This window comes from Felis catus, chromosome A2 (assembly GCF_018350175.1).
Source record: "Felis catus isolate Fca126 chromosome A2, F.catus_Fca126_mat1.0, whole genome shotgun sequence".
Taxonomy (NCBI): Eukaryota; Metazoa; Chordata; class Mammalia; order Carnivora; family Felidae; genus Felis; species Felis catus.
Genome location: NC_058369.1, coordinates 151,141,798 through 151,154,964, shown reverse-complemented (window position 1 = coordinate 151,154,964; position 13,167 = coordinate 151,141,798). Strand labels below are relative to the sequence as shown.

General features: G+C 51.4%; 1 protein-coding gene across 1 annotated transcript in view; it reads left to right on the top strand.

Moving 5' to 3' along the window:
* Window positions 1–13,167, top strand: part of SLC13A4 (solute carrier family 13 member 4) — a 48,196-nt gene that overhangs the window by 14,079 nt on the left and 20,950 nt on the right. Inside the window, exons 3-8 of the mRNA XM_045052799.1 lie at window positions 4,639–4,775; window positions 6,748–6,920; window positions 7,328–7,382; window positions 10,089–10,128; window positions 10,895–10,972; window positions 12,927–13,111. Coding sequence (XP_044908734.1) covers window positions 4,639–4,775; window positions 6,748–6,920; window positions 7,328–7,382; window positions 10,089–10,128; window positions 10,895–10,972; window positions 12,927–13,111 — 668 coding nt within the window. The remainder of the gene's footprint in view (window positions 1–4,638; window positions 4,776–6,747; window positions 6,921–7,327; window positions 7,383–10,088; window positions 10,129–10,894; window positions 10,973–12,926; window positions 13,112–13,167) is intronic.

The window sequence follows — 13,167 nt, the reverse complement described above, 5'->3', positions numbered from 1 at the left end:
TTGGCCCAGGCCCTACTTTGGCCCAGGCCCGGCTATTCAGGGCCAGCGTCAGGACCATGACTATGAATGGAGATGGAAATGTGCCTGCCCACGCCATCAGGGAGACCAAGAAAACTCCCCTAGAGTTGAATTAGATTTCCGGTGTCCAACGGGCCCACCCCGGGTATAGTAGCTTTGGATTCAGATGGATATGGACTGATATCCAGACGCTGCCCTTCATGCTGTGACCTGGGAAGACTTCCCGAACCTCTCTGTGTCCGCCTCCTCACCGCAAAAGGAGGTAGGAAGGGTACCTGCCTACTAGGACCCCTGTAGAGCTAACACGGGAAAGTGAGTGCAAAGTGCCAAACTCCCTGCTCGTAGAGGGCACTCTGTGTGTTGGTTCCTTTCGTCTTCCCTTCGAGAGGAACCCAGAGAAAGGGGCCCCGCCTTTCCTGTAGGCTCTGTGCTCCTAAAAGGCCATCGCACACTGAGATGCTATTATGACGCGTGGCAAAGAGGCAGAAAATGAAAATGTTGCCAGCCAGTCCCCTGCGAGAGTAAACCTGGTGGCCCTGACTTTGTATTTATTTTTTAATGTTTATTTATTGACTTTGAGCGAGAGTGCGAGTGGGGGAGGGGCAGAGAGAGAATCCCAAGCAGGCTTCGTACTGTCTGCACAGAGCCCAACTCAGGGCTTGATCTCAGGAACCATGAGATCATGACCTGGGCCGAAATCCAGGGAACGACACTTAACTGACACAGTCACCCAGGCGCCCCAGCGCTGAATTTTTAAAGGCTTTGCAGGGGGGCCTCGAGTGAGGGGACCATGGAGGGGGCCAGTGGAGGGACCATGACCCGGGACTACTATGTCTCCTGTCTTCTGTGGGTTTCCCTCCTCGGCAGACAGAGTTAAAGAAAAGACGGGTTCTGCCCCAGAACTGCCTCCTAGACTCCTGGGAAGGTCAGGGTGCCATGAGAAAGGTCCTAGGTAACATCCCCCCCCTCCCCAACTCGCCCCCACTTCCAGCCATGCCCTCAGGCATCCTCGCAGTTCCTCCACCTCCCGCTAGGGGGCAGCATCTTTGACTATGCTCACACAGCCCAGAGGCCGACCTGCCAGTCCCAGAGGGGACTGTGCCCTAGAGTCACCAGCCAAGCAGAGCAGGGAGCCTTCTCTGCCCTCAGGAAGCTTTAGTAACAGTGCCAGCTGAGGATTGGGTTTGGGAATAAGAACCAGATTAAGCAGGGGGCGCCTGGGTGGCTCAGTCAGTTAAGCATCCAACTTTGGCTCAGGCCATGATCTCACGGTTTGTGGGTTTGAGACCCACATCGGGGTCTGTGCTGACAGCTCAGAGCCTGGAGCCTGCCTCAGACTGTGTCTCCCTCTCTCTCTGCTCCTCCCCCATTCACGCTCTGCCTCTCTCTCTCTCTCTCTCTCAAAAATAAATAAAAATTAAAAAAAAAAAAAAGAACTAGATTAAGCAGAAGTGGAGGGCTCCTCCAGGAAACGGTCACGTAGAGGGCCAATGACCCTTCTCCTCCCACACAAACCTCATCAGTGACACACAGGGACATCTCCGTGGGGGAAAAGGTGGGGGGTGGGGAGAGAAATGGAACCTACTGCTTTATTTTGGCTTTTATGTTGTCAAAGTGTTAACAGAGTTTAAAATCAAATAATAATGGGGTGCCTGAGTGGCTAAGTCGGTTGAGCATGGGACTTTGGCTCAGGTCACGATCTCCCAGTTTGTGAGTTCGAGCCCTACCTCTGTGCCGACAGCTCAGAGCCTGGAGACTGCTTTGGATTCTGTGTCTCCCTCTCTCTCTGCCACTCCCCCACACACACTCTGTCTCTCTCTCTCTCTCAAAATTAAATAAATGTTAAAAAAGAAAAGGAAAAGAAAAATCAAATAATACTGAAAAGCTCAATGCAAAACCAGCAGCTGCCTTCCCCACCCCTCCCTCATTATACCCTCCCCCCCAAGTCCCACCTCCCCCTCATCCAGGGTTTCATCTTTGATAACTGCTTCTTCTGGGGCACTGTATTCTTTTTTTTTTTTTTTTTGTAATGTTTATTTATTTTTGAGACAGAGAGCATGAGCAGGGGAGGGGCAGAGAGAGAGGGAGACACAGAACCTGAAGCAGGCTCCAGGCTCTGAGCTGTCAGAGCCCAATGCGGGGCTCGAACTCGTCAACCGCGAGATCATGACCTGAGCCGAAGTCGGACGATCAACCGACTGCACCACCCAGACACCCCGAACTGAATACTATTCTTACTCGATAATCTTATATTAACTCTTGAGTTATCGCTTGTAGACGTTATCAGATGCCTTCTGATTACAGCAGGTGAGGATTGTGTCCTCTTACAACCCCCTTCTCCTCCCTCCAGCCTCCCAGTATAAATACATCACGGGTTTTGTTAACTCAATAAGCAAAGTTTAACCGTATGATTATGTAAATATTCCTTATTTCCAACACCATGTATTTTAACTATATTTGCGTTTCCTGCAGTCTTTATTTTTCCTGCAATTAGAAATGTTCTCGTTTTCCCACTTTAAAGAGGGTTCCTAAATTAGAAGTTAAACTTTTCTGTAGGTTTTCCTCTGTTTCTGCCATGGCTCCCTGTTGGGAACGATTCTCCTGCACGTGATAAATATTTCCCGAGCATTTGCTTTTCTACCTTGGTCTGCTAGGTGTCAAGAGATACGGAAAGAAACATGGTCCTTGACCATTCTGCAGCCCAAAATTTAGTTGAGAGACAAGAGAGGTACACAGGGAAAAAACAAAACAAAACAGTGCAAGCATGTTGCCCTGCATGCTGTGTGGTGGGTGAAATTAACGGTGCCCGCAGGGAATGTTCTGGAGTCAGAGGCTAGAGTCCCAAGGAAAGTTTTCTTTCACAAGAAAGGCCCGGACCGGGCTTTGAAGTCAGGTTGTAAAGCAGAGTCGAGAAGTACCAAGTAAGGAAATCCATGAAGGGTTGGTCTGTGGACCCTAAACACAGGAAGCATCTTAACAGGGCCCGGTCTCCACTTCCTCATCACGAAGGGGCAGGAAGAAGTTCATTACTGGTACTCGGCTGTGGAAGAGAAAATCCCTATTCTTAGGAAATATATGCTGAGGTATTTAGGGGAAAAGGCTAAAATATATGCAACTTGCCCTCAAATGGTTCAGGAAGAAAAAAACACATAGACGGTGTGTTGGTATTCCTTATGTTTTTGTTTTTTTTTTTTTTTTACTGTTTATTTATTTTTGAGAAAGAGAGACAGAGTGCGAGCAGGGGAAGGGCAGAGAGAGAGGGAGACACAGAATCTGAAGGAGGCTCCAGGCTCTGAGCCCATCATGGGGCTCAAACTCACGAACTATGAGACCATGACCTGAGCTGAAGTCGGACGCTTAACCCACTGAGCCACACGGGTGCCCCAGGTATTCCTTGTGCCGTATCATTTCGGAGCTTTGCAACTTTGGAATTATTTAGAGTTATTTAAAGTTTTAAAAATTTTTTAAAAATTTTTCAAGATTTAAGGCAAGCTATAAAGATACCCTCAAGAACTCTAACCTAAGGAAATTATCATATTTATGTAAGGTTAATGATGTAAGCAGAAAATTTTTCTTTGCTCCATTTGTAGTTGAAAGAAAAGGAATTAACCGAAATATTTAATAAAGGGAAATTGGCCAAATTGTGTGGTGCATTATGCTTCTATTAAGATTAATTTTTCCAACAAATTGAGGTCAAATAAGATAATGATCCGGGTCTGATGTAAATGGGGAGAAAAACAGAATATAAAGCTATACATACTGTGTAAATCCAATTATGTATCTTTATAGACCCAAATTGAGAGAAATATACCAAAGTAATAACAGTAGTAGGATCAAGGGTAATTTCACCTTTAAGTTTTTCTATATTTTGAAGTTTTCCAGAATGAGCATGTATTAATTTTCTAATTAAAACAATTGAACATAGGGGGGCCTGGGTGGCTCAGCTGGTTAAGCATCAGACTCTTGATTTTGACTCGGGTCATGATCTCACAGGTGAGGCTGAGCCCCACGTGGGAGCCTGCTTGGGCTTCTCTGACTCCTCTCTCTCTACCCCTCCTCCGCTGGCATGCATGTGCTCTCTCTCTCTCTCTCTCTCTCTCTCTCTCTCTCTCTCTCTCTAAATGAATAAATGAACTTTTAAAAAAAGAAAAATGAACACAATTTTCTAAAAAGCTACAGAAAAAAAAAGAGATCGGGGATAAGCCCAGAGTTATTTTAACAATTTTTTAAGGCTTAAGATAAAATTATACGTGTGTTTATTCTTTGAAATGATATCATAATTAAAGACAGAGTGTTTTAATATTTTTTAAGCATGCAGAAGAATATCTACCTTATTGGGTGACTGGCCCGATTAACTGAAACAATCTTTGTAAACTACTTAGAACAGTGCCTGCCCGAGGTAGTATGTTATGCATGTATATAGAATATATGTATGTGGGTATATATGAGATATATATGTATCTATTTTTTATATATATAGTCTCAAACAGTCAGCTGTTTTAACAATCGTCACCTCCCTCCTTGCGTGCCAGCCTCTGGTTGAGAATGGGTTGCGATGGGTACGGCCCGGTCCTCTGGGCCCTGGCGGGGGAGGGGCTGACCTGTGCCGCCTGCCCGCAGGTGGCCGCCGAATACTTCAAGAACACCACGCTGCTGCTGGTGGGTGTCATCTGCGTGGCAGCTGCCGTGGAGAAGTGGAACCTGCACAAACGCATTGCTCTGCGCATGGTCATGATGGCTGGAGCCAAGCCGGGCATGTAAGCGGTCCTTGGGGTGCCGGGCCATAGCGCTTCCCCCAGCAGCCAGGGGCCACCTGGACAGTGGTCCTGGGCCACAGGGGGACGTCCGGCTCGGGTTGGTTTTCTACTAATGGGGAGGGGATGATGTCAGGGCTGCTGGGCTCCTACCTCACTCTCCAGTGAGAGGGCCCTTGATCATAGACTAGAGATTTGAGTGTGTGACTTTGGTGTCATTTATTATCACAGTCTAAAGAATTTATCTGAGTAATCTAGACCGTAAGGGCAGCAGGTTACAAAACACAAGGGGCCCATTAGGTAAAACAAGATGGACCAACGTACACTGTTTCTCAACCTTTCTCTGGTATAACAAGGAACAGGCTGGACGACGAAATGGGTGTCTTCTCCTTTGTCATTGAAGGAGACACGGAGGTTTCCTCCCATCCACCCTGAGACTTTGTTATCACTGGTTCAGCCCACAGCTTAGATATGTTGCATCTGACCTGGTGTCTGTGATCACAACACGTGCCCTCGACTGTGCCCTCTTCTCTGTGGTCAGGAACGCCCATAGAGAGATTCCCAACCTTGGGGGATGTGTAAGAAAGTCAGGATTGACAGTTTTGTGTTAACCTCAGCTCTGCTCCGTTGAATAGCCTGACCCTTCTCCCTTTGGGGTGTGGGTCTCACCTTCTATTTACAACTTTCTCGTGACGTGTTTTTGTAAGCTGCCCTGACTCCTTTGGGAGTCCAATGGAGCATAAATAAATAACATGGTATCAGTTTTCAACATTGGTCATTTAGACGAATACAGGTTATGCCTAAAAGGATGTTCCTGTATCCCACTTAACTACAGCTTAATTTAAGTTAATTTGCCACTTGGCTCAGCGATAACCTCGTACCCCACACTCAACCTCCTAGGCACACAATGGCACCTACACGTCACGTGGGGACTCTGGAGCTCTTTAAAACCTCCGTGTATTCAAACTCAAGGTCAAACTCAAGAATGCCTATCCCATTGCATTTCCACTCTTCTTTATTTAACTCATCCCCCCCACATGTTTCCACCCCCGGTAGTGCTCTTTGCTTGCTGGTGGGGGTCCCGGGCAGGCAAACTCACACCATCAGCCTAAACAAAAAAAACACCACCAGGACTTTGGCCCACCTGACGTAACCCACTCGATAAATGTGCTGTCCCCAGATCGTGCAGAGTCAGTGATCCCACCTAAAGCAATAAACACGGATAGTCTTTGTGTTGCCTTGTCTTACGGAAGTGAGAACCCTGTCTGTTCCAACACACATTGTTAGGTTTCCAACGTCCAAGAGAAATCACTTGAGAGTTCTTTTTGTTAGTGTTTTCCTCCAAGGGTTGACTCTTCGTGACACCAGCTGAAAAAGTGAACGCAGTGATACGGGACGCTTGGGTGACCCGGGGGGCTGTGCTTTCAGCAGGTTGACAGTGGGGCAAGCGGTGAGCGGAACTGTGAGCTCCACGCGCCAATCTCTACGTGGTCACTAATAAGCATGGTGACTTGGCTGCAGAGCATAGAATGTAATGGTACCCGTAGAAGTGCTGGCTGCAAGGGCAAAAAAAGAATTCCTTTAGGCACCAAAAAAGCCCATACGTCATCACCAAGCTAATGGCTGCAGAGTTGGCCAATCAGTAAGTCCATGCCCTGTGACCCTACCACCAAAGCTAGTCTCTGCTTACGGAGGGGCTTTTTTCTAGCTGAGGCCATTGGCCCGTGGCGTGTGGTTTATTCCTTCAACAAATACTCATTTAATGCTTGCTCTGTGCCAAGCCCTGGGAGTACAGAGTTGAAGGCATGACATAAAAACCGGACCTTCTGGACACACGCTACTCCCACCCCGCCCCGTTCTCTAGCCAGCACCATCGGGTTCGTAGGAGGCCCCAAAGGAGCCCCGCGAGTGAGCGGGGGGCCCCCGGGAGATGGCCGTGCTGTAGACGCTGTGCCCCGGCCGCCCTGCCTTCCAGGTTGCTGCTCTGCTTCATGTGCTGCACCACTCTGCTCTCCATGTGGCTCTCCAACACGTCCACCACCGCCATGGTGATGCCCATCGTGGAGGCCGTGCTGCAGGAGCTGGTCAGTGCCGAGGAGGAGCAGCTCGTGGCGGGCAACTCCAGCGCCGAAGAGGCCGAGCCCATCAGTACAGTTTGCTGGAGTTCACCTCCCCTTCGCCCTCGTACCCTCCTCTTGTGACATGGCCCGGCTCAGCGCAGCTCCCCAGGCTCCCTCATCTATGCCCCTCCCCTGCCCTCTATCCCAGACCAGCCCTTGTGACCCGTGACCCTGCTTTCCTGGCTCTTCCTCCCCCTCCTACATCAGCCACCACCTGCCCCTTTCCCCCGAACACTCCACGGTTATGACCACCCCTCTCCCCCCACCCCCCGGGCCTGTGTGTCTCCACACCCCACCATGCTTTCAGGCGGAGGGAGGGCAGTCCTCATGCAGGATACGCCCTGGTTTCCCCATTCAGCCCCAGTCCGGAAGCCCTGCCCTACACGCTCAGCTCTAGCGTCCACAGCTCACGTCTGCTTTCCTTTGATACCGTAGGTCTCGATGTAAACAACAGTCAACCCTCCCTGGAACTCATCTTTGTCAATGAAGAGTGAGTATGGCTGCCCTCCTCCCAGACAGAGCCTTGCCGGGTCTATTCCAGGGGTCAGGAAAGCTGGGCCCTGAGCCCATGAACAGCTCTTTTAGATGCCAGGCTCACATCTCGACACTTCCCTCTGTCCTGATTTCCTCTCCATCGTCGGAACCACTTGCCAAGATCCTGAGGGCAACTCCTTCAACCACAAGGAGTTGCAGTGATGAGGGAAGAGACAGAAAGACTGACTAGTCTGATTGTCCACACAGCTACCAAGTAGAACTTCTTTTTTTTTCTTTTAATGTTTATTTTTGAGAGAGAGAGAGAGAGACAGAGCACAAATGGGGGAGGGGGAGAGGGAGAGGGAGACCTAGAAGCCGAAGCAGGCTCCAGGCTCCGAGCTGTCAGCACAGAGCCCGACATGGGGCTCGAACCCACGAACCACGAGATCATGACCTGAGCCGAAGGCAGACGCTTAACCAACGGAGCCACCCAGGCGCCCCTACCAGGTAGAATTTCATCTGAATTGGTGTCCTTCGGAGAGTAATACATTTAATTAATGGGAAACAACCGCATAATGAATGTCACTGAAGATTCTCAGAGGATCACCAAGTATCTTATAGATACTAGAGGCGGTCTTACTAGACTTGGCCTTGTCAGGTATGACACGGAAAGATGAGGTGACAGGTAGTGGGCTTGACAGTGGGGAGAGAGCCATGTGAGGGTGGAGAGAAGCTAAAAAAGGAGAACTACACCCCCCAAACATTCACGTGAGGCAGATCCATCAACGGCTCATTCCATTTGGAGATTTTATATCAGACCGTTGTCCTCGAGGGTCGCTGAGGAGTATCGCCTCTAAAAGTTGGACATGTAGCGAAACTGGGTTTTGTAGTTTGGTGACTTCATGGGCCGTGAGAACTGGCACTGACTGAAACCAGCACGTGTGAGGGGAGGGCGCAGAAGGGTGGGGACTAGCTCTGCTCCCACCCCCCACCAGGCCTGCAGGGTCAGAGGTCAGAGTGCGTGGGGAGAGACTCCTCTTTGGCCCTTCCTCCTCCCACCGTCTGGGCCCCCGCCCCTCCCTCTGCTGCTTCCGACTTCTCCAGGGGTCCATACCATCTCTGAGACTTGGACCCTGGCTCCCTCACTTGGCCTGGCCGGGCGCCCACCTTCAGCATCCCTACAGTGTCCCCTTGAGGTGACCTCTGCCGAGCCCCAGGCCTGATGGCGGTGGTGAGGTGCTCCCGGATGACCCCCCACCCCCCACCCCCTGGTTCTGTGCTCTGCCGCTTTACTCCCCCCAGAGCCCCTTTGTTCCGGGGTTGCCTCTGCCTCTTGGGTGGGGCCTCTTCAAGAAGGCTCCTGCCCTGCCACCTTCCGAGTGCGTGACCCATGACAAGAGAGACTCGGCATCATGGTCTGCCTTTGTTCTTCTCCAGACCTGAATACATGTCCCCAGACTCTGAAGCAAAGAGCTCAAGTTGTCCCTAGAACTCCCTCAGCAGACTGCTGGTGGGGGCCAGGCCGTTTGTGGGGTGAGGATGGCCATCTTCCACGGTGGCCGGCACCTTCCAGGCTGTCTGAGGGGCTCCAGGCCTGCCCTCCTCACCCGATTTGAGAAGGAGGGAGGGGAAACATCATAACACGCTACTCCTCCCAGGCCAACAACCCTCTCCAAAGAATGCTTCCCTCCAAACCCTGCTCAACTCCTCACTCTCCCTTGAGGTAGCCTGGTCAGGGGTGATGGCCACAGGGCTCCAGTCCTGCATGCGTGTCCAACACCTGTCTTCACAGAGCGCTCACGGCACCCGTTGCCTTCAGAACTAAAACAAACCCGGGTGCCTGGCCGGCTCAGTTGGTTCAGCGTCCAACTTCGGCTCAGGTCGCGATCTCTCGGCCCTCGAGTTCGAGCCCCGCATCGGGCTCTGTGCTGACAGCGCGGAGCCCAGAGCCTGCTTCGGGTTCTGTCTCCCTCTCTCTCTGCTCCTCCCCCACTCATGCTCTATCTCTCTCTGTCTCTCAAAAATAAATAAATGTTTAAAAAAAAAATTTAAAAAAAAAAGAAAAGAACTAAAACCGAAGCATGCGTTTAGCGCTGAGCGTAAGCCAGGAGTGCTGTTGTTAAGTTCCCACCTCCCTCTGTACTCAAGGCCAAGGCTGGGTGGGGGACCCCCAGGCATGGAAGAGACTCCGCACACACAGGAGCAGCTGTGTCAGAAATTCCCCGCACGCCCCCCCCCCCCCAACCTCTTGCTCACCTCGGCTTCTCACCGTGCGCAGGCCCTCCCTGCTCCTGCAGCCTCAGGGAAGCACGTGGCAAATGTCTCCTTCTAGCCGGTGACCTTCACCGAGTCAGCCAGTGAGAATGTGGTTGGGGGGCGGGGGGCCCAGGCCCTCCAGGCAGACAGAGACCGGCCCACCTGTCTGCTCTATAAATGCAGGGGCCAGCGATCCGTGGCGACAACGTCAGGAGGACTGACGTCCGTATTTAAGGGCCAGCCCCCCAAATGCACTCCGCGCTAGTGAGTAGTGTTAGTACTGCTGTGTCCCCATGAATCCCGGCAGCGTCTCCGGGAGGCTAGGAAGACCTGCGTGAGGTTAGTCTCTCTGCAGCCTAGGAAACCGGACCCCAGAGCAGTCACGACGCGGAACACCAAGGTGGGGCGGGGAAGGGCATGAGGTCTGGTCCACTGTTGTGTTCCCGTTTCCTTTGCTTTGTTCCAGCACGTCGACTGCAGACTTCACTTCTCTGATGCAGGACAAGGTAAGGCTTTGGGTGTTCTCCGTGCTCCAAGATCACTTGGAGGTCCCTTGAGCGGACTCAGGGACACAGACGGCCTGGAGCCCAGCAGCACCGCTGGTGTGAGAACAGAGAGGTGCTCGCTCCAGCCCAGACCTGAGAGGGGCCGGACGGGCTCCTGGCAAGGGCCTGGGTACCTCTGAACCCCGGTCGCGAGAGGGTTTAGCCTTTCATCAAGTGCACGGTGGCCTTTTTTCGCGGGAACCCGACCCTGGGCCCTCCAGGAACCACAGATTCACCCTCGGGATTCCTTGCACTGGGGAGTCCGCGCAAAAACTATCAAAAGGGTCACATTCACGGAGGAGAGCCGAGTTTACGGCCTCGCTCCTCCCCCAGAGCTGGTTGTACGTCTTCGTACGGCAGCCCAAATTTTGATGCCCACACTGTGGACTTTGTTGTGGTGGGATTTTTGTTTTTCATCTCCTTCGCGTTAAAGAAAAATGAAGGATTCATCGTTAGCTAAGGAAGTTCCAGAAAGCCGGGCTCTCCTGCAAGGACGCAGCCGTGCTCTGCCCAGTTTCAAAAGCCTGTGCAAATGGGCGGCTCGACACCAGGCTGGATGGGGAGGTGCGGGCTGGAGGCACAGTGGGGCGGCCCCCTGCTGCGCACTCTCCCCGGTTTCCGGTTTCCCGTTTCCACTTGGCGCAGGCGTGGGGTGCCCATGGGGGCGACTAGTGGTCCCTCTGAGGGCCACCACGTCGTCTTCCTGACAGTGTCTTTGTCTCTGCAGAACCTGAATGGGGTGCCCCCAATCACCAACCCTGTCAAAATGGCAAGCCCCCAGGGCAAGAAGCAGCACCGATCCCAGGTAATAGAACTCACCCCGCCCCCCCCGCCCCGACCCTGTTTCCTACAGGAAAGGCCTTGAGCTTCCGAAGGGGCGCTGGCCTTCAAGGTATGAGGGCGTCAGGGCCGTGAGCTGCCACCAAGCCCTCCAGCCACATGCATGTCTGGCCTGCACGTGCCACGGGGATAAAACATCTAACTCACTGTTGATTTCGGCAAGCCATTCTACCATCTGAGCCCCTGTTTTTTCTTCAACCGTAATAGCTGGAAGTTGGGGCGCCTGGGTGGTTCAGTTGGTCTGACTTCGGCTCAGGTCATGATCTCACAGTCCCTGAGTTCGAGCCCCGCGTCGGGCTCGGCGCTGACAGCTCAGAGCCTGGAGCCTGCTTCGGATTCTGTGTCTCCCTCTCTCTCTGTCCCTCCCCCGCTTGTGCTCGCACGCTCTCTCTCGCTCTCTCTCGCTCTCTCTCGCTCTCTCTCGCTCTCTCTCGCTCTCAAAAAATAAACATTAAAAAAAAAATTTTTTTAACTGGGGGTTTGACCAGATCAGAGGTGTTCAAGCTGTTTCTCCTAAGTGCTTCAGGAAAAACGCAAATATTTTACTGATTCTGAGATTGTAAGAAAATTTTTCTGTGCAAATGAGGATCCTCCCGCTACTTACTATCCCACTGAAAGAAAATGCAGAAACAAGATAGATACTGAAGCTGGTATAAAATTGCAGCTACCACTTAAAACCCTTGATTTCAAATCTCTGTGTCCATGCAGATAATCTCAATTCCTTAACGTCCATCATGGTCATAAATAACCATCACCATTTATGAAACGCTTTTTATGTACCAAGCACGTGCGAAGCATTTTCTCCCCAGTCTTGGCTCGGTGAGGTACCAGTCTGGAACTCCATTTCTGCGGATGAGGCAAGGACGTCACATCATGTGCCCCAGGCCTTAGAACCAGTAGTGAGAGGACCATCTCAGTTCAAATCCAAGCCCCGCCCCCCACCCCGCCCCGACCACACATGTGTACTTTTAGTTACAAAATAGATGTACGCTGATGAAATGCTACATCATATTTTATGTATTGGAGGTCCGTGAAAATGTTCATTAGTAGAAAGGATCATGGAAAACCACTGCACCAGAGAATCTATGAGGTCTCTTCCAGCTTTGATAATGAATCTTTCAGGAAGGTTAGGGAGGGTCCAGACTGGCCTGGGCTCTCCTACGAGGTAGGGCTTTGAGAAAGATGGCCTCTTCGCCATGGTTTTCCCAGGATCTGGCCTGCTGGCCTTGGTCTCATGAAGACTCAGTGAGGGGAGACCAGGCCTGGGGGAGCAGAGGGCACTTGCTTCTTTATCTACACTTGAGACCAGAGGTCAGCAGCCTCTGACCCTGAAAGGCCACCATCTGGGCCAAACAGGACCTGAGAGAAGACAGAAGGCCGGCCTTATACGCAAGCAGAGGAGGGGCGTGGGGAGGCAAAACCAAGAGGCGAAAAGGAGAAAAGCGTGAGGAAGGGAGGAGAGAATCACACACTGGATTCCCCCTGCAACGTAAGCGTTACTTCTCAGTCCTCTCGGGGTCAGGACTGCCACTCCAGCTCTGGATAGAACAACCACCTTCCATGTGTTATTCACACAGAGAGCGGAGAGCAACCAGTTTTGCTGGAGTTCAAGTGAGAAACAGAACACGCTGTTACGAACAACAAAAGTAATAATAGCTTAGCATTCGTTAAATGCCAGGAAATGTTCTAAGTGCTTTACGTACGTCACTTCACTTACTCTTTATAACAATCTTGTGGAGAAAATAAGATCTTCATTCTACAGAAGAATATGCAGCCCAGTGGGGCTGCCCAAGTTGGTAAACGGTAGAACTAGGATTGGGATTTGTCTCTCCACTGCGCCATGATGCCCCTATTTTCATGCCTTGTGTGGGGGACAGCCCGCGCTGGGTTGGAGGCACTGACTAATTTTCCTCCGATAGGAAAAGCCACTAGTCCTGATTCCTGGGCCCAGGAACCAGGAGCTCAACAGAAAGTACAAGTCCCAGCGTGACCAGATGATCTGCAAGTGCCTGTCTCTGAGCATATCTTACGCTGCTACCATTGGGGGCCTGACCACCATTATTGGTACCTCCACCAGCCTCATTTTCTTGGAACACTTCAACAAGTAAGTAACTCACCTGGCCAACAAATATCTACTCGACACCCACTACGTGTCAGGAA